At 37.5% G+C, this 21,251-nt stretch overlaps 1 protein-coding gene across 1 annotated transcript; it reads right to left on the bottom strand.

The window, feature by feature from the left end:
* Positions 1-8,309: 8,309 nt before the first annotated feature.
* On the bottom strand, positions 8,310-19,626 carry LOC584438 (UDP-glucuronosyltransferase 2B17). Its single transcript, XM_030989700.1, has 5 exons — positions 18,195-19,626; positions 15,213-15,269; positions 13,757-13,922; positions 9,651-9,870; positions 8,310-9,295 (listed from the first exon to the last, which is right to left on the bottom strand). Exons 1-5 carry the CDS (start codon positions 19,065-19,067, stop codon positions 9,016-9,018), a joined length of 1,596 nt encoding a protein of 531 aa, XP_030845560.1. The 5' UTR covers positions 19,068-19,626; the 3' UTR covers positions 8,310-9,015.
* Between the last annotated feature and the right edge of the window lie 1,625 nt (positions 19,627-21,251).

Here is a 21,251-nt window from a genome sequence, read left to right as displayed (position 1 = left end):
CTTTGAGTACCCTAGTGAAGTTAGAATTTTTAATTTTTTGATTTCTTTTTTTCATTCTCTTGGATGTATTCTTGAAATGTCAAATATATTCGATCAGAGTATTTGTTTTGAATAATAATTTTATTAAAACTATGATTGCTTGATTGGGGAAAATACCTGTGCCTGATTTGTATGGAAACAGAAAAAGAGTAATTCTTGTTATCATCGTTACCTGATCTACGTTTCTTGAAGAGTATACTTTTTAAGTGTAACCTTGCGCAAGCATTTCAAGCTAAACTTTATTCGTATTTTAGGAATTCACGTGAAATATTAAACACCTTCTTGTAATCTAGAGTACTTTTTGTGATTGCAGTGACATTTATAGATATTGCTCAAAAATACTTTTTAAGTGTAACCTTGCGCAAGCACTTCAAGCTAAATTGTATTTGTATTTCAGGATTGCACATACAAAAATAAACAGCTTGTTATAATTTAGAGTACTTCTTGTGATTGCAGTGACATTTAGATATTGCTCAAAGTCATTGGTAATACAAGTGTAGTATCAATTGGGATATCGTGGCCATAAAAAAAAATTTGGTTTCAATTTCAATTTTTGTTCAAGGAAGTATATCTCATTGGGTTTGTTATGCATTAAGTTAAAGCAAAACCTACACAATTATTTCATTACATGATTATTATTATTATCATTATTATTATCATTTTTTAATGCGAATATTGGTAGCAATAGTATCAGCAGCAGGAGTATTAGAAGTGGTAGTAGTATAGTAGTATCGTTATTACTATTATCAGTATCATAATTGTTATCATCTTCATTATAACTAATCGTATTTATCGGTAAACATCTTATTGGTAAATAAATAGCCGTCAAGCAAAAACAGTTGAAATTCTTCAACAACAAACACTTATCCGCTTTTCTCACTCCGACCATGACAAGACCAAAACGGGACGTCGGTTTTACAAATAGCAGAGCACCGTATCGCACTAATGGAGGTTTCAACTTTCACGCATGCGTCGTATCATCACGAATCGACTTATTTAGCTTAGTAGTTCCAGCATTCAGCTATATGTACAGTCATCCTGCCGTTTGTTTTGCATGTGGTTCACCTCTCCACAATCGTCACACTCTCGATTCTTGATAAATATGCTCTGGACTTGACGCTGGATACACTTCTCTTTTCAATTTCTCATAGAGAAGCGATTACCCGTGCTTGAGTCGGGTTTTGGTATCTAGCAGTTTGCTGTAGACAAAATGCAACTACTGTGAATCTGTGATAAGAGTTGCAAACAGACATCCGCTGTTGTCGAAATGTTCTGAAAGGAAACTAGAGATCATAACGACATAGGACATATCTTTACTTCCTGCTGTTGGTTTTTTGTTTCGTAAGTTATAAGATTATGTCATCTTATGTGTGAATTTCATCGCTTTTTCTGTCGACTGTAGACATTATAATGGAAAATACAACTCTGATGCTCACCGTACGGACAGGCATGTCGACTGCGAACCCAGCTGGTCGAACAGATGTGGTATTACTCTGTTTATTTATTGTCAATATCATTTTATCTTTCGTGTTTAATCCGATTGTTTTAGTCATACTTAGCATCCAACGTGATATTAACGATACCTCACGACTGCTTCACATTGTTTTAACATGGCTCGATCTCGCGATGGGGCTTTGCTGGAATATGTGGTCGATTCTTTGGTTCATGTTCAACGACCCCCGCACCTGCGGCATCGTTAACAAATTCCTGCCGTATTTCCACCGCGTCATCGCCCTCTCCATTTTAGGCAGTGTCTCGTTTATCAGCTGGGACCGCTACGTCATGATCACTCGACCGCTTCGCTACCCGATGATTGTCACACGTTTCCGCGTCATAAACGCACTCGTTGTTTCGCTATGCATCTTTTCAACGGCGTGTATCTTTTACATTCCTTTACCGGGATTGGAACGATTTGCGAATATCCTCATCTCAAACTGCATCAACCAAATCTGGCCCTTTACGACGCGGTCATGGGAGGATATGTTTCTGTCACTCTTTCTCGTTATCCCCATATGCATCACGCTGATTTTCATGACGCTGACAAACCTCGCTCTGCTCCGCGTCGCTTACCGCCATTCACGCGCCATCGCTGCGGTAGCAACCGCGTCGCGGTCCGGAAACCAGGCTCTCCCCCCCTGCTCGCCGGTCATACAATAAAGGCGTGTCAACCGTCGTTCTTTTGACGTTACCGTTCTATATATGCTGGTTACCTTGGATTCTGTTCCTTACATTTCAAGATGTTTTCGGTTCGCTTGATTTTCTTGACGTCTTTGGCCCCGCAGCGAGCTGGATTCGACCCGTCATATATATCGTCACAACGAAGGAGGCTAGGGGCATTATACATAACAGCATAAATAAACGGGTAAACTGTCGCGAGTAGTTTCCCCATTGCTCAAACCAGGGAGGTGAAAGGAAGGATGTGAAACTCTTGTAATTTATTCAAACGCATTCGTAAGTTCTAAAGCGTAACAATGAATGTGAAACTTTCCACTTGGCTTTGAAGTTCCATGCTCCGAACCGCGCTTCCACTGCGGGGACTCTCGGAAGCCAGCCACCAGTTGTACATTCATTACAAAATATTAAATTACCGGCAAAATGTCAGTGTAAATCAAAAAACTTTGGGGATTGCATTGGGAATAGTGCATTTAACACATTTTCAAATTGAGTACTCCGTCCTTCCTATAATTTGTATGCAAGAGTTGGTAAAAGAAAAATTACATCCTGACAAAAACTTAATATTTTAAGATAATGCGCTAATTTGTGCATGTTTTAATGTCCCGTTATTTAATCCATGATCTACAACCTTCAATAACATTAAGTTTTTTAATGCGTGTTTTCACGTGTTTTCTATATTTTTTAAGTTTAAAAAAGGGTGAAATTACACAAGCTTGTGTTCGCTTGTTCTACTCTTTACACATTCAACAATGGATGAGAAATTATTGAAAGGGCCAGCAAACAGTTGCTGTGATACCATTTTTCTGATGTAGGAATTCTAAATCCTGAAATTTCATGCGCTCTTTTATCTCACCACCTGGTCAACAGTTGCAGATTAGGGCATATCTTTTCTGTGGCTTGGAGCATGGGGTCAAAGGAGAGCGGCTTGATTCCAGTCCTTCTCTATATCACGTCCCCGCTCAAACACATGCGAGAACAAGAACAAGAAAATTTGTATGAAAATGTATAACTATATATTATGATTATTAGACCAATAATATGAAGATTTGTGTACATAACATGGATGTATAATGTGCATTTTATTTTATATGAAAATGTAATATGTATTTTGGTTATTGCAATAACCTTATAATGTGAAATAGTTTTCTTTAATAGGTTAATTTATGTGTTATTCATATGTCGCTAAAAATGTATAGGAACTTGATGTAGGTGTGTGATATTATAAATGTTCAATCCGCAAATTGATTACCTTTTAACATTGTTTTTAATCTTTTTAATGTTTCAAAAATGGGAATTTCTGATGGCGAATTTTGTCGTTTACAATCAGACGACTGCGTTTTGCTACATTTGAACATGGTACTAATTATTTACTGTTTATACTTTTTTGGATAATTTTCGGAATAACTTGCCAATCTATTACCAGCTCTACAACCCCTTTGTATCCGTTCAACCGACTGAATAAGTATCAGTAACAAGTTACAAGCTACTGTTATAAGCTACTGAAATCATGGCATGTAATTGGCTGAGAGCAAATTTGTCATAGGAATTTAGCACTTGTTATGGATAAAAAGTTTTATGAAACGGGCCCCAGGACTGTGAATCCTGTCACAGCTTTTTGAAGAGCATTAATCGACATTTGTCACACTACACCCAGGTGAGGTAAATGGATACCTATCTGGAATTAATTTCTTTAAATACTCGAGCGCTGTAGTGGTAGCTGTGCTAAAGCTGGGGGTAGTGATGAAGGAGTGCCATGTGTGGCAATGTGTCAGGCGTAAGCGCTTTACAATACTGCGCTATAATATTCATTTTAAAAATATGTCATTATACAAATCGTATTGTGTAATAATTATAATAATGCGGATATATATAGCGCTTAAAGGGATCCGGTAACTTTGTCTTAGATTCTTTTAAAAAAATCCTTGATTTAGCTCATGCTGCAATGATAACTATAAACCTTTTGGTCAGTCAGGAACCCCATGCCTTTTACAAGCCGATCACCTGTTCTGATTTTCAAGATATTTATGATTGAAAATCTAAAAGCGGTCACTCAAATGTTTTTACTTTTTGAGGCACTTCTATGATCATTTTGAAGTGCAATTATTTTAGGGCTTCAATATAACGCCATATCGCATACACACTAATAACACGTAGGGCCATGCATCTCAGATTTACATTGTTAAACGATCTCTTCAATACGAAATATCGTATCTAAGCGTTTTACAGATAAATGTATGATCACACCGGTTATCGGATTCAATCACGCACAATTTTAACCAACTGGGGAGGATTTGTAATATATGGTCACCGTGAGGCATATGGAAATTATTAACACAAAGGCTTTCTATAACAGGTCCACAGGTGTGCCAAATGTAGAGTAATGATTTGCCAAATGACATTAGTACCGCGTTGGTAATCGAATCCACGCCCTTTGCATTTCAATTCAATCGATTAACCCTCTCACCGACGATACCTCTACTTAAAGGCCTACTGCACTACTTGTAGCTACTTGCGCCCTCTATATAACAAACAATGACTAATCGTTGACCATTGGTCCCCCATGATCCTCTTTTTTCGTATGTTAACTGAGAGCTGATGAGATAACCACCTGTTCAGTGACCTTGCAGGGCAGTCTAATCCCTCCTATAAACTACGGCAGATAAGCTTTAACAATCGTGTAATACGATTAACCGTTTCAAATAGTATTAAAATCTATAATTTTGCTTTGCTTTTAACTACAGTTAGTTTGTAAGTTGAAATATTATATACGAAAATATATAAAATTGTGCTACGGAGTGGATTATATCATGATATAGACTCAAAACTATTTATTTATTATGAAATCCAGATACCGCCCGCCAAATGACTTTTTGGTACCCTCTCTTCAAATTGTTTTTTAATCACTCATGCGTGAAATGTGCATCATAGGAGTTGCATGAATTGAAAGAAGAGGTTCTAACCTTTACAATATGTGTCATTTATTAATTATAATTATGATTAAGTTATGATAAAGCATCGATATCTTTCGGTTTCGTTTTTTCAGGACGCACTTTGTAGCATAAATTGAAAAAGAAGATGGTGAGGGTGATGTCAATGATGAAATGAAATCGAAGATGATGATGATGTTGATAATGATGATGTTGTTGTTGTTGATTATTATGATGATGATGATATCAATGATACTAATAACGAGAATTATAATGCTGATTGCGGTGGTACGGTAACAGCAATCATAACCCAACTTAAACGAGATAATGATATATTTCATCATTACTGTTCCAAGCACACTTTCTCCAGTCGGCCATCAACCATATAGCAACTGCACATTATGAACGAAACCCAGAATATCATTGGCATATGGCCACTAACAAGAAAACTAAATATTATCATGGTTTTATCGAATGTATGTACACTGTATGCTTTGTAGACTCTGAGATTTATAAACAAACGTGCGATTTGATGAACATAGTTTCAGTGTGAAATTCAATTCAGCAAATATTTGCAACAATATCGATTCGAATACTCCGTGCCATATTGTCCGATCTCCACAAAGTACACTTCCTCATCAGCTATGCGAATTTATTTTTAGAATCTCAATAAAAATGTCCTCATTTGTCATATTTAGCAAACTTTTACAATGTGTACAATAGCCATTAAGCTGGGCGATGTGAAAGGATTCGCGCTTTCGTTTTTTCCATCATAATTAGCAAATGGAGGTTAATGTATGTAATTTTTAACTATACACATTTTACTCGTTCGAGTCGCAGAATCTTTCCTACGTACTTAAATTATATTTCATTCTCATGACATTTGAAACCACATCAGAGGGTGTTTCACAAAGACTAACATCGACTTTCAGTTGGACTTATCTATGACAGGCCATTCATGACACTGGTTGCTCTCACTACTGGTCTCTCGATTATGATCTTTAGATAATATTTTTTCCTTCAATAATGACATATCAAACGATGTCAATTCTGTAGATTTGTGATCATGATTTATACGTCCATTCAGAGACCAATGTCAGTAAATGGTGAGAGCAAACAGTGGTATTTACTGACTGCCATAGTTAATTAAGTCCAACTTAAAGTCGATCTTACTCTTTGTGAAACACTCCCTCGTGTTTACCTCACAGATGCAATCAAATTTCAATATGGCCCACGCTTCCACCAACAAATATTGTAGCAAACTAACATGAAAAGAACTCCCACCCCATAATAAAGTTTAAGTTTTTTTGATATTGTCAGACAATATCACTAAAAGAGACCAATGTTGTCTTAGGTCGGGGAAGAGGAATATAAATACTTCTTTATTCACGTTCATAAAGGGATTCAAGTTATGGGGGAAAGTAGATGTCGATAAAGAGAAATGATCAAAAACAAACAAAATATAACCAAATAAAAATGTAATCAAACAACAACAAAACAATAAGGAATTGAAATTCCACTGTCACGGTTACGATGAACTACATCTCAAGTATACGACTAAAGACAATTTCTTGAGCCCCCCCCCCCCTCCCCCCATCGTGATCCGTGGCATATCCGGGGTAATGAAAATCCCACGCTGTTATTGCGGGCAATGTTTTTGTATAAGTAGTCTAGCGCTGAATGTATTTAACATTTAATTTGTATGACTAGACGTAAATATGAAATTGATATGTTTGCCCTTATAGGTATTTCCCGAGAAAATATATAATTTTCTGTCGTATAAAACTTAAAGTTTTGAACGGCCAACATCTTCCGTTTGCATTTGCACTTAAAAAAATACCATAGAAATACAATATTAATATCGTATGCATTCCATTGAATGACGACTGTCAATTTTCTCTGAAGAACTTGCACATTTACGGATTAATTAGAAGATTGAGAAAACATGCTTTAACTACTAAATACGAGGAAAGGAGTGATAACTATTCTTCTAAAAAAACAGATTAAGAGCCATACATTTTTATATTCGATGATATAATTTTATTCATTGCATATATTCTCACTATTCATTTCAAAAAGATATTTCAGTCATTAATAATAATGCTTTACATCATGCAAACTAAAGCAAGTTATAACTTAAATCAAGTGTCACACACTTGAACTGTTCTGATGAGTGGTAAAGCACAGTTACACTTTAACCTGTATTGGATAGTATAATAAACAATGATGCATTAACGAGGTATCTTGCGGGAAATATCCCTGATTTCATTGAGCTATACACTGCCTTTTCAATCATTATGTTAAGCTTCCTAAATCTAGTCCTATTTTTCTAACTTTATGCGTATATTTAGAACAAAAGCTTATGTTGTCAAATAAAAAGCATGTCAGAGGCTTGTCCGATATAGCAGCATCAAATGTGTGCAAAATGGATTCCATCCGCAGGGATGCCATTATTTATCATGTTCATAGCAGGTGAATAAAATGTTTGGTAAGCAAGGGTTACGTACTAGAAACGTGCAAAAATTAAAATACATTTATAGTAGGCAGGTATATTTGCTACTTGTACTGTTCAGCGTTTGTTGCACACATATATTGATTTGATTTATTGATTTTTGCATGTTTCATACAATAATAATCAGTAACAATATGAACATTTTTTACATACTGGTTGTATTTTTTCAAATCACAATTAATAACACACTTATTTTATACAAGAACATTTTGGGAACGATTGACATAGCAAAATGAAGAATAGCTGAAACAGATAAGCGTCCGATTGCAGTGCATGCAGCTCTTTAACTAATGACTACAGCAACAGCAAAATATGATAATATAAACATGAAAAAACATCTGGGGAGTGTTTCACAAAGATCCTAAGTAGAACTTATCTCTAAGTTGGACTTAAAAATTATGGACAGCCATTGGAGTCTTAAAATAAAATATATTCAAAAGCAGAAATTCAAGTATTTTAGACTTTTTATAAATTCAACATCCAGAACATGAAATCTCCTTAATGATAGACAATATGAATGATTTGAATAAACAATTAATGCCTTTCAAAATAACTTTTACAAAATATTTTCAAAGATGCTAATGGCTTTCCATAATTTTTAAGTCCAACTTAGTGTTAAGTTCTACTTAGGATCTTTGTGAAACACCCCCCAGGAATTCAATGGCACAAATTGACGAAAATTAACAAAAAGTTACTTGCTTCATGAGACAGAGAGAATGAGAGAGAGAGAGAGAGAGAGACAGAGAGACAGAGAAGGATAGATAGAGGACCAATTGGTATGAGGCAACTTCTTTTTAAATGCTGAAATATACAAAGAGGCACAAGTTATTCAACTATTGAGTAATCAGTTTTACTACATGACTGATTATATTGTACTGTAGTCTATTCACCAGTCTTTTGTTTTGGCAATTTCATTAAATGAGACAAAATTGCAGTTGGGCAGAGATTTTAAAATGAGTTTCATTTGTGGTATACAAAAGCCGGAACATATCAGGCTGTACACTGTGGTCCAATTACAAATATATTGTTAAGTTTCATTGTTTTACTATGTACAATGCAATCCCATGTACTTTATTTATTTTGTTGGAAATGGAAATAAACGAAATGAAATGAAATGAAACATAGTCCTATATTCTGTCTTCTTGACTTTACATCAATAGCAACAATTTTCCACATTTAGTATTAAAAAAAATAATTTCGAATGCTATAACATTGAACAAAATATAAGGGAAAGAACTGTTATCCTTATTGCATTCAACGTTATTACAACAGTTTTTATAATAATCTTCCTCGCAACTTTGAAGAATGATGAGATAATCAGATAATTTTGATATGAACATTCACAAAAGTGTAGTCTACAACTCAGTCCTTCTTGGATTTTGTTTGCTTTCTCCCACACATCCGACGGCAACATCTGCATATTATCCATCTCAGGGTTAACATTACTGCTAAGAAAACGAACGATAAAAAGACTATGACATCGATGGAATTCAGCTGGATGAAGTTGAGTTCTAGAGCCCGAGATCGAAGATGATCACCTCCAAATTTCAAGATGTGTTCGACCCAGTAGAGAACGGTATCTTGGGGCGTGGCTAGGGAGTCTCGGATGATGGCTGATGCGCGCGCAGCACCGGCCTGATATCTACAAAATAAATCAAAAATAATTTGGATTATGGTTCAATTCGGTTAAATTCAATTCAAAGTTTATTCAACACTCTTCATAAAACATTTAAAACATACAGATACACAGTAAAATGATATACAAAGAACAAGATAGTGATACAAATTACAATGACAATTTATGAGAGCATTTGGGATAGGCAGAAAGGAGGAATATATCAAAGCTCACCTCTCACCACAGACATACAGGACAACCAAAAAGATGAACAAAACAGAAGATACTAGTATCATGTACAATCAGAGTAAAAAACAAGAGAGTGTAACAAATCTACTTTAATTTGCGATTGTGTCTAAGAGAACTATGTCAAAAACCGTACTTAGGGTTGGTGAGGATATCCTTGACTGCCTCCCTGAACTCGTCCTCTGTCAGCGTGTTCTTATCGACGGCTCGCCCGAACCCTTTGGCTTCTACTCTGGCTGCGTTCCCCATCTGATCAGCAGCCAGCGGCATGATAAGGAGAGGGACGCCATGAGTTGTGGCTTCATAGACACCTGCTGCCCCGCCGTGGTAGATCATCATCCTCGTCTTAGGATGTCCTGTTGGAAAGTGACGTAACGAGTACAGGAAAAAAGGTTTCTCAGAGGCACGTGAATGGGATAATATTAAAGGGACTTAGTAACATTGTTCAGATGAGCAGGCGCGGATCCAGGGGGGGGCCGAGCGTGCCTTGGCCCCCCCCCCCCCCCCCCGCAAAAAAAAAAAAAAAAAAAAAAAGGAGAGAGAGAGAAGGAAAAGAAGGGAAAGAGGAGAGAAAGGGAAAAAAAGAGGAAGAAGAAAAGAAAAGAGGGAAGAAGGAGATCGGGGGAAGGACTTGCCTCCCCCTCCCCCCCCCCCCCCCCCCCCCCCCAAGGAGATAAAGGGAAGGACAAAATAGGAAGAAGAAAAGAAGGGGAGATATCAGTTGCAATTTTCCCGCCAACAAGGTGTAGATCGAAGGGGGGCACTGGCATACTGATAGGGGAGGGGGGTTGGATAAATAGAATTTAAACGTGGTTTATTTATAACTCCATAACGTTGGTTAACAAATAATGCTGAAGTGAGATAATTTTCCTCACTTCATGCGTTTGTTGGAAAATGACAAATTCCTAAATATACAGCCAGGCAAGAAATGCTTCTTGAGATGCCTACATATCAGGGCCCGCGGAACGGCGGGGATCGGGATCCTCGAGCCCCTCCCCCACACTTTCTTTGAAAAAGTATATTAAAGAGAAATAGAAAGAAAGAGAGCGAAAAAGAAAAAATAGTTAACTGCCAGTGTCACATTATAATGGGGTATCAAAATATGCTCATCTGACCATGATTAAAATTAATGCCTAAAATCCTAAGGGCTCTGCCCCCTGGATTCCACCTAGGGCCCTAAGGAGGGCCCTTAGATGCTCATATGACGGTCATTTAATGCCTAAAACCCCTGATTTCTGGGGGCTCTGCCCCCTGGACCCCACGCCAAATAGTGTCCTGCTAGTGTCACAAATAATAAGGTATCAAAAATGCTCATCTGACCGTAATTAAACGCCTAAAACCCCTGAGCTTCTGGGGGATCTGCCCCCTGGACCCAACCTAGAGCCCTTAGGCGGGCCCCTCGATACTCATCTGATTGTAATTGAGTGCCTAAAACCCTTGAGATTCTGGGGCTCCGCCCCCTGGACCCCAAGCCAATTAGTGACCTGCCATTGTAACAATTAGGTATCAAAATAATGCTCATCTGACCGTAATTAAATGCCTAAATTCCTGAACTTCCGGGGCTCTGCCCCCTGGACCCCGTCTAGGGCGCTAAGGCGGACCCCTGAATGCTAGTCTGACCGTAAATTAAAACCTTAAACCCCTGAGCTTCCGGGCGGACAAGGTATCAACATTATGTTCATCTGACAGCAGGCGCGTAGCCAGGGGGGCGGTGGGGTGGTCCCCCAATAAACGCCGGCCAAAAAAAGAGAGGAGTGTAAAGGAAGAGGACGTAGGAAGAAAAGGGAATAGACAAAGAACATATTTGAAATTCAGACAAGGGTTAAGAGTCGAGAACGGTACAACGAATCGTCTTCTTTTTCTAATGAATTAATGAAACGTCCAAGCTTCCGCGCTTCGCGCGGGGAAGGGCAGGGGGAGCTTAATTCAGACGAGGATAATTTTCGGGAACGGTACAACGAATCGTCTTCTTTCTATAATAATTTAATGAAACGTCGAAGCGGGGGAAAACTGAATTTAGACAAGGATTAAGAGTCGAGAACGGTACAAGGAATCGTCTTCTTTCTTTAATGATTTAATGAAACGTAAAAGCTTCTGCGCTTCGCGTGGGAGGGGGTAAACTGAATTTAGACAAGGATTAAACGTCATAACGGTACAACGAATCGTTTTATTTCGCTAATGATTTAATGAAACGCGGGTGGGGGAAACTAAATTATTTTCGAGAGCGGAACAACGAATCGTCTTCATTCTCTAAAAATTTAATAAAACGTCGAAGCGGGGGAAAACTGAATTTAGACAAGGATTAAGAATCGAGAACGGTACAAGGAATCGTCTTCTTTCTTTAATGATTTAATGAAACGTAAAAGCTGTATTCAGACGAGGATTATTTTCGAGAACGGTACAACGAATCGTCTTCTTTCTCTAATGATTTAATGAAACGTACAAGCTTCCGCGCTTCGCGCGGGATGGAGGAGGGGAAAACTGAATTCAGATGAGGATTAAGAGTCGAGAACGGTACAACGAATCGTCTTCTTTCTCTAATGATTTAATGAAACGTAAAAGCTTCCGCGCTTCGCGCGGGAGGGGGAAAAACTATTTTCAGACGAGTAGGCACGTACGGAAGGGGGGGGGGAGGGGGTTAGGGGGGTTGACCCCCCCCCCCCCCCCTTCGGTTTTTCATGTGTGTATTGTGGAGCAATCCCCCCCCCCCTCTTCTGTGATGTTTTTTTTTTTTTTTTTTTTTAATTAAAAAAAAAAAAAAAAAATATGCCAATGGCTCACCTAAAAAAGGTGACCTCACCCCCCCCCCCCAACGGAAAAAAATGTCAAATTTTCAAATTTGGAGACCAAAAAAAAGGGTCCTCTACCCCCCCCCCCCCCCCCCCCCCCCCCCCCCCCCCGCTTATTTAGCGGCTGGCTGAGTCGTTACGATTTTTTTTCGGACCAAAAAAAAAAGTGGACCCCCCCCCCCCCCTAAGAAATCCTGGATCCGCGCCTGAGATGAGAGAAAATCGTGCGTAGGTAGTGACTTCAATGCTAAATGTGCAATTACAGAAAATCTGAAAGTTTGAGCGAAAACAGACAATTTATTATTATTGATAAAAAATTAAGAAAAAACTGATCTGATCGCTTTATTAATTCTCCCAACTACATTGATCTAAATTTGCCACTCTCCACCCAGGTGTTAAATGGGTACCCGGTAGGATGCGAAAGCTAAAGAGGACACTTTTTTTTTTTTTTTTTTTTTTTTTTTTGGGGGGGGGGGGGGAGAGGGGGTCTCGAAATTTGAAAATTGGACATTTGGCTCCGTTGGTGGGGGGGGGGGGGGGGTAAGGTCACCTTTTTAGGTCAGCCATGGGAATATATATTTTTTTTTTAATAATTAAAAAAACAATCCAAAGGGGGGGGGGGGTTACACAAATAAAAATACCAAAGGGGGTGTTTAACCCCCCCCCCCCCCCCTGTGTACGCGTCTGCTATAAGGAACATTTTCATACACAAATTATGCAATTTTTTATTTAACTTTCAATAATAATTTCAAAATGTTTGTACAGCGCGTATTGAACACATAGGCATTATTGCATGTCTCTATGGCTCTATACATCAGAACAGAATACAGAAAGAGTGGAAATGGGGATGACATAAACATCACGTTTTTGTGAATATCTTTAGCAAAATTGAAGACCTAGTACCCAAAGGAAGAAAGCGCTTTGAGGAGAACAAATAGAATCTAATTATATTTGTGTACATGACAAACGGGAGAGTAGTCCTAGTTGCAAACGTCACAATCCACTGACCAAATTGTCTATTGAATTTCGTATAGATTATAGTGATCTCATCATTATTTCAAACACTAATAATAACTTTCTTATCATTAATCCGATTTATTTCTACCTTTCGCCATTTCGGTGATCTTCTTTTCTGGTTTCCTATGTTTATTCATTGCAAAGATTGCATGGCTTGTCATTTCAAGTCTTTCAAACTATTTCCTCCTTGGGTCTCCAGTCCTAGCAAGCCTAGCAATAGATGAAGACATTGATACATGAAAAATATCATACTGTAATTATTAATTTTTTGCTGATTTGTGTTGTTTTGTAATTCGAATTTATATATGCTTTTGAAATGATTATTGTTCGAACATACACAGACACTCATATATATATATATATATATATATATATATATATATATATATATATATATATTAATAATAATTATTATTTCATGGGGAGGGATTCTTACCAAGTAGATCATTCTGTGGTAGCCAATCAGATATGAGTGTGTTGTTTCCCACGTTCTGGGGCCTCTTTCCTTTGTATCTCCATAGCACCCTCTGCGGTAGCTCACTGAAAACTTTAGCGATTGATTCGGCAAGTTCCTCGTTCTGTAGTGACGTCACAGCTGAACCCTACATTGAGAACAAATTACAATTCGAATTCAAAATCCCGACATACTTGGATTATAATCACAAGGATTACCATCACAAGGATTACCATCACAAAAACAACAACAAAGAAACAAACAAATCACAAACACATTGAATTTAATTATGATAATGATGGAAAGTGCTTATGGAGCGCATAATATAAATTCGTAAAATTATGTATGGGCTTTGCATTTTTGTACCAGATCAGATCATTGAATTCTTTAGAGATGCATTCCATCATAATTTACTACATAGTTGAACGTCCACAATAGGAGTGTCAATATTGACAGACTTCATTGGCGCGTTACAAATGTTCACTATTATTATCATTATTACGTAGAAGCTAGTTCAAATAGAAACAAAACTTCAACAAAGCAGATTATATCCTCCGCCTCGTCCTCTATTTTGTCTTGTGCTTCTTCTTCTTCTTTTGTTCTTCTTCTTCTTTTTCTCCTTCTTCTTTTTATTCTTTTTCTTCTTCTTCTTCTTCTTCTTCTTCTTCTTCTTCTTCTTTTGTTCTTCTTCTTCTTTTGTTCTTCTTCTTCTCCTTATTCATCATCCTATTCTTCTTCTTCTTCTTCTCCTTCTTCTTCTTCTTCTTCTCCTTCTTCTTCTTCTTCTTCTTCTTCTTTTGTTCTTCTTCTTCTTCTTTTGTTCTTCTTCTTTTTTTTGTTCTTCTTCTTATTATTATTCTTCTTCTTCTTCTTCTTCTTTTGTTCTTCTTCTTCTTCTTCTTTTGTTCTTCTTCTTCTTCTTCTTTTTCTTCTTCTTTTTTTTTGTTCTTCTTCTTCTTGTTCTTCTTCTTCTTTTGTTCTTCTTCTTGTTCTTCTTCTTGTTCTTCTTCTTGTTCTTCTTCTTCTTTTGTTCTTCTTCTTCTTTTGTTCTTCTTCTTCTTTTGTTCTTCTTCATCATCCTATTCTTCTTCTTCTTCTTCTTCTTCTTCTTTTTTTTTGTTCTTCTTCTTCTTCTTCTTCTTTTGTTCTTCTTCTTCTTTTGTTATTCTTCTTCTTCTTCTCCTTATTCATCATCCTATTCTTCTTCTCCTTCTTCTTCTTCTTCTTCTTCTTCTTCTTCTTCTTCTTCTTCTTCTTCTTCTTCTTCTTTTTGTTGTTCTTGTTCTTCATCTTACATCTATACTAAACATAATCTTAAATTTTCAGACCCACTTTGAAAGCAGAAACGGCGTTTGGCTAAATTCCCGTTTAGTTTTACTAATCACTAAACATACTTGACCAATACGTAGAATAAGCATAAATAAATAATCATACTCACCAATGTGAAGATGATGATTCCATGTTCACCCGAGCCTTCGACGAACTCTTCCAAATCCTGAAACGATAAAACCAGACATACATGAGATAACGTTTTAGAGCTGGTCAAAGAGTCATGTCGAGTCCTATCCAAGTGCTGCTTGTTAAACGACATCTTCATCATCTTCTTCTTCTTCTTCTTCTTCTTCTTCTTCTTCTTCTTCTTATTATTATTATTATTATTATTATTATTATTATTATTATTATTATTATTATCATTATTTTTATTATTATTATCATTATTAAATCATTAACGCTGGAAAATTAACTTTTGGTAAAAATTATACTTGATAATAATGGATAGTGGTATAGACAAAAATCTTGCTTCGCAAATCTGAATTTCTCTATAACTCTATAATGAAAAGGTTGTTTATGAGCTTAAATAACGTTCATTGCTCTCGAAGCATCGTAATAAAGGGAAATTAAAGGGGTACAGAACTAGAAACTGACCGAAGCAATCGCTAAAGCCTTCATTGAGTTACCTCGGAGGGTGCTATGAATATATATATATATCAAGGAGATACTTGTGACCACCAATGAAATTGATGAAATCACTCGGGTGTACAATAACATTAAACACAACAGAATCAATGCTATAACATTTATAAAACTATATCGGATATCCTGTCTCAAAGGCCAGTACATCCTGCATTGTCAAACGTGATTACTTTTTAATTAGAGAGTCAGCCTCGTAATGAACCTTACCTGTGAATTATATACCCAGGGACTCCTGTATAATGCAATTAAGATACTTATTATCACCATCAAATCTAAACGTGATAACCCTGTGGTTAATTTGGGGGTCAACGTACTAAAAGGCAATTTGCTCTTTTTTATTGACTCCTCATTCTCATTAAAATAAATTGTTCTAATTGTTCTGTATTGCTCCCTATTGGTATTACTATGCCGTGTATTTATTTTATGTATGTTGCTTTTTTTGAGAGAATGAAATAAAGACTGAACAGAACTGAATTGAACTGGGTAATATTAACATTCTACATATGTTGTTACTGTATATTGCATACTAATTGGCGTAGCTTGATTCCACCCATGGAAGGAAGGGAAACTAGAACGAATAATAATAATAATAATAATAATGTAACTTATATCGCGCCAAATCCACTCTGCGGTCTTACAAGGGGAAAATCAAATACGAATTTACAAGGATATTGATTATGGGATTGTGCGAGATTTGGTCAAGGCTTTTTCTGTTTTCCTCCTGTTCACCTCTCCCTTTTACCTTATCTCTTTTCTCTGTTTCTTATTTATTCTTTTTCATTTGTTCATTTAGGAGCACGTAGGCCCTACCCTTCGAGAGCCCTCTGCAGTTACCCCAATGCTTCGTATAAGCCTAATTATTGAAGAACTAATGTTTAGATTGGCCACCATCCAACTTTTAAAGTATTGACTTTGTCTGGGTTTGGAGGGACAATTATTAAATACAGTGATTTAAACACTCTTGATTAGTCAAAGAATCGTTAAAAAGTCAATCACTTGAAAGTTATAACTACTGACCTGGGAATCAACTTTATCGCCGGATGTCTCCACACAATGAATTGCATGTAAACGACTTGGGGAAGGATACACATTTAACCACACAAACAAGTCATGTCCAAAGTACACCCGATAAAGTACAGACAGGCTGATCACATTTGTTTTTTAAATACTTCATGCATGTTTACACTTGAGTATCTCATCCTATCACTTCCAAGTTCTTATGATGTCACATAGATAACAGTTCTCGCTTGAAACATTTTGCAATGACTGCTCGAAATGTGATATAACTCGATCATAATGAATTTGAATATATTCATAGAATTCATATAACATACAATCCAATAAATAAGACAATAATGATAATAATTCCTCCTCATGTCTGGACAACAAAATGATAAACGACTTTGTCTGATCTTTTGTAAAACCCTGCATGCAATGATGGGGACACAGAATAGGCCTGGGTGATTTTTTTCATCCGATTGACACAATTATCGAGAACTGGCTCAATCAACAGGCCAGCAGATCAAAAAGGTCGCTGTCTTAAAAAAGTTCCTGCCACATTTGCAATATAATTGATCACTACTACATACGGCCTATTCATTAATATAATTTAGACTTTAACTATCAAAGTAAACTTGTGTTTCATAATGTGTGAGGCAAAGAGAATCTCAAAAGTATTATTTTGTATTAAGCGATAATATGACATGATGCGGATCATTAGGCCTTTAATTATCACCACCATCATCAGTATTATTATTTGTTTTATTATCATCATTATTATTATCATTACTATTATTATAATTCCTGTTGTTATTGTTATATCATTAATATTAGTATTAGTGTTAGTATTAGTATTAGTATTAAACTCGTATTAAAGTTGTAGTAGGAACGTGGACCTACTACGTCGATCACAAGGTCCGCGGTTCGAATCCCGCCGTCGTACTAATGTCCTTTGGCAAGACATTGATCTACATTTGCCACACTCCACCCAGGTGAAGTAAATGGGTACCTGGTAGGAATGTATACCTTGCAATGCTAGAGCGCCGTATGGCAGCCGTGCTAAAGTCAGGGTAATAATCGGGAGCGCCAGGAGGGTCAACTCTGACTGACACGAGCGCTATACAAGAACCCATTATTATCATTATTAGCAGCAGCAGTAGAATCAGTAGTAGCAGAAGTAATATAGCAGTAGTAGTAGTAGTAATAATAGAAGTAGTAAAGAGTAGCAGCAGCAGCAGTAGCAGCAGCAGCAGCATTAGTAGTAGTAGAAGTAGTAGTAGTAGTAGTAGTAGTAGTAGTAGTAGTAGTAGTAGTAGTAGTTGTTGTTGTTGTAGCATATCAATAACAGTAATAGTGGCAGTGGTGTTACTTTTTCCTCGATTGGAGAGGGGTAACCAGGTTTTCCTTCAATAAAAGACATGTAATATCAAATACCTTTCTTGCTTACCTTCGTCAGTGGCTTGGACGGTTTAGCCGTAATGCCCCCAATTGGTATCCAGTTGGGTCCCATGGGTTGGGGATAGTCCAAGGCGACGTTCGAATAAACGAAGGCCAACTCTGCCTGTCCCATAACCTGTGGTAGCGTGAGATCTGGACGGATGTTCATCTCCTTCTTGATGGCTCTTATCCGACTCGTAATCACGAATTCCATCAGAGGTTGGATAACGACGCGGAAGAGGTTATTCAGGAGACGCTCCTTGAAGGACATTCTATCACTGAAGGAGGTGAAGAAACTGAACGGGACATAGGAAGAAGGGACTGGAATTCCAAAGTGGTCTTCAGTGACGGTTATTGATCTCCTCACCGGACTGATCACAATAAAAGGCACCTCAAGGTATTCTGCCAGAATGGCATCGCAACCAACGATAGGCAAGGTCAGGATCAGGTCAAATTTTTCCTTCTTGAGGCTGTCCAAGGTCTTTTGGTCTTTGAAGAGTTTCGAACAACCTTCTCCGAGTATATGAAGATGTTCCCAGAAGATCCGGGCGACTTCAATCGGCGAGCTCTTGCTTAGACGGTGCTGGAGGCCAGTCAACATATCCATAAACTCCTGGTGCTCTTCTTTAGACCGGGAACTCTTAAAGAAGATCTTGTCAGTCACGGCTTCCGAGGACAGTCCTTTCGTGATCTTGTTCTTCGGAGCAAGCAGAACGACTTGGTGGCCCGCTTGGACTAGAGGTTCGGTGATGGCAGACATGACGATGTGCTGGCTTGGAGTATTGATAACAGCAGACATCGCACACAGTATCTTAGCGCAGAACACCGGGGACAAGCAAGCCGCCAATGAGATCATCAAAATACAACCTCGAAGGACACACATGGTTTCTGTCTTCTGATTGCCCCTATAGGCCTATAATATATCAGCCAAAAATATCTTTTATCCTTCAAGTGGTCCCTTTCAACAGCTCGTCGATGCTATCCTGTGATGGCCACACACTGAGAGGGACAGCTAAATCGAGGACAAGACTCTTTGCTTGCATCCAAACTCAATTACCAACGCACACGCTGATCTGAGTCAACCGCCGCAAGAATCTTCAAACCTGAAGGAGGCAGATGTAAACCTGAAGAAGATGAAGAAGTAGAAAAAGAAGTAGAAGTAGAAGTTTAGAATCAAGCAGTTCCAGAACAGGGTTGCATAAACGTATTCTCCTAACTAATAAATGAGGTGTAGGCCTACATAGGTACCTCCAACGTGCACCATCCACTTCAGACAGTCATCGATATACATATTGATAATGCCAACTCAACAACGTGTCACGACCTCAGTGAAAATATAGAGCATCAAACTTTTTTTGACAATGCCCATGACCTTACAGAGGAACGAATATGCATATGCCTTTACAATGCCTTTCTGTGCAAACAATATGAGGGGAGCTCGGAAGTGATAGACCGAATTGTGAATTTGTAAAGCGATATTTTTAAGCCTATTGACATTGATATGGGATAACCATTCATACACATAGGCTAATAGAAGGGCAAAGTGCGTGTTAGGCATGCAGTGCACGTAGAGCGATTTACTATGGCCAACAAATTGTGATCTATGGTACTAGAGTTTCCGATGAGTATGAATGGCGTATCCAGGATTGATTCTCACCGGGGGGGGGGGGGGGGGGGGTCACCTTCAGGTCACCAAAAGTCCTGACCGGCAAATTAATATCAAAGGAAACGGATTCATAATGGGGGGGGGGGGCGGATGCGATATTAAAATATGCACATAAGTTATCAATATAACAAAAAATGTTATACGCAACTTGAGTCATTACACTTGATTTGATGAAAGAACATTTGTGATAGAAATGTGACACTTAATTGTTATTGATAACGCGATTTATAAAAAAAAATGGGACCCTGCACAGAACATCGCGTTCAAGTAGGGTTTGTTGTAGAACGTTTTAAAGGATCAATGAACCATTCATGATTTGACAGGTGTTTGTGTGTGGGGGGGGGGGGGGATTCAGGTCCCAACAAATCCTGATCGGCAAATCAATACAAATAAATAAATACATAAACATGCTCAGAGCCAAGGCTGACTACTGTATCGTTGGAGGGAGATGTAAGCTCAAGGCACGGGAAAGTCTGGGGGCACTAGCCCCCTTCTTCTTTTTTTCTGCACTCCCGTCCATCCGACGGCGATGATTGCTGTGAAGTGCGCCCTCCCATGTATCAGACACGATAGTTTCTTGTCAACATGTGAATATATATTTTTTCAAACTTTTGTTTATAAATTTGTTTATTCATTGAATTCATATTTCAAAGCTCTAATTCTATTTCATACGTAACATAGAAGCAAAGCGTTTTTCATAATCTTATAATTTTACAAACTGAAACATAATTATTACAAAGTTTGTTATCACTTGATAAACAACGAACATAAATACAATGTAATTACTCATTGTTAATAATGTCACAGTTTATGTGGCTAAAATATAGAACAATTATATATATCATTGTGAATAACTAAAGTGAATAAAAATTAAACAATAATTAAAGTGAATGCAGTAATATCAAATAATTGTGTTAAATAAATGTCTCTTTTTCAACTAGCACGTACATTCGGGAGAAAAAAAAAATTATTTTAAAAATTCCCTAAGTTAATTGAGCTAAATTGTCATCGAATTGAGGGGGGAAGGGGGGGGGGGCAATATTAGGCCGATCGTGCCACGGCTCTACAAAAGGCCTAATAAAGAAATACATTTTCAATATTTATGTTATTAATCACATTATGTGTATAATTATGTCTAGTCAACGTCCTGGTTTTCATTGTATTTATCTATTATGTATTTCCATTTATTACTGTTTTTGTTGTTTATCTTTTTTGTTTTGCTTGTCAAAAACGATTCCAAGTAATATTTCCATTTGGACGAATAAAATTGAATTGAACAAAATTGAATTTTCCATTTTTGCACCAACAGAAGGATTTACAACCCCCCCCCCCCCCCTGGCCACACACCCGAACATAAATATCCCGGCTCCTTCCCCATCCACCTTGGGTAGTAGTACAGTC

This window comes from Strongylocentrotus purpuratus, unplaced genomic scaffold, assembly GCF_000002235.5.
Source record: "Strongylocentrotus purpuratus isolate Spur 01 unplaced genomic scaffold, Spur_5.0 spur5_scaffold_18, whole genome shotgun sequence".
Classification (NCBI taxonomy): domain Eukaryota; kingdom Metazoa; phylum Echinodermata; class Echinoidea; order Camarodonta; family Strongylocentrotidae; genus Strongylocentrotus; species Strongylocentrotus purpuratus.
This window is presented reverse-complemented; position numbering and strand designations above follow the sequence as displayed.

Bases quoted from the DNA above. Each gene is read 5' to 3' on its own strand.
- LOC584438 (XM_030989700.1), bottom strand. From the start codon at position 19,067: ATGTGTGTCCTTCGAGGTTGTATTTTGATGATCTCATTGGCGGCTTGC. The intron at 15,270-18,194 runs GTAAGCAAGAAA...TTATCGTTTCAG, and splicing joins CGTCCAAGCCACTGACGAAG to GATTTGGAAGAGTTCGTCGA. The intron at 13,923-15,212 runs GTGAGTATGATT...TTCTCAATGTAG, and splicing joins GAATCATCATCTTCACATTG to GGTTCAGCTGTGACGTCACT.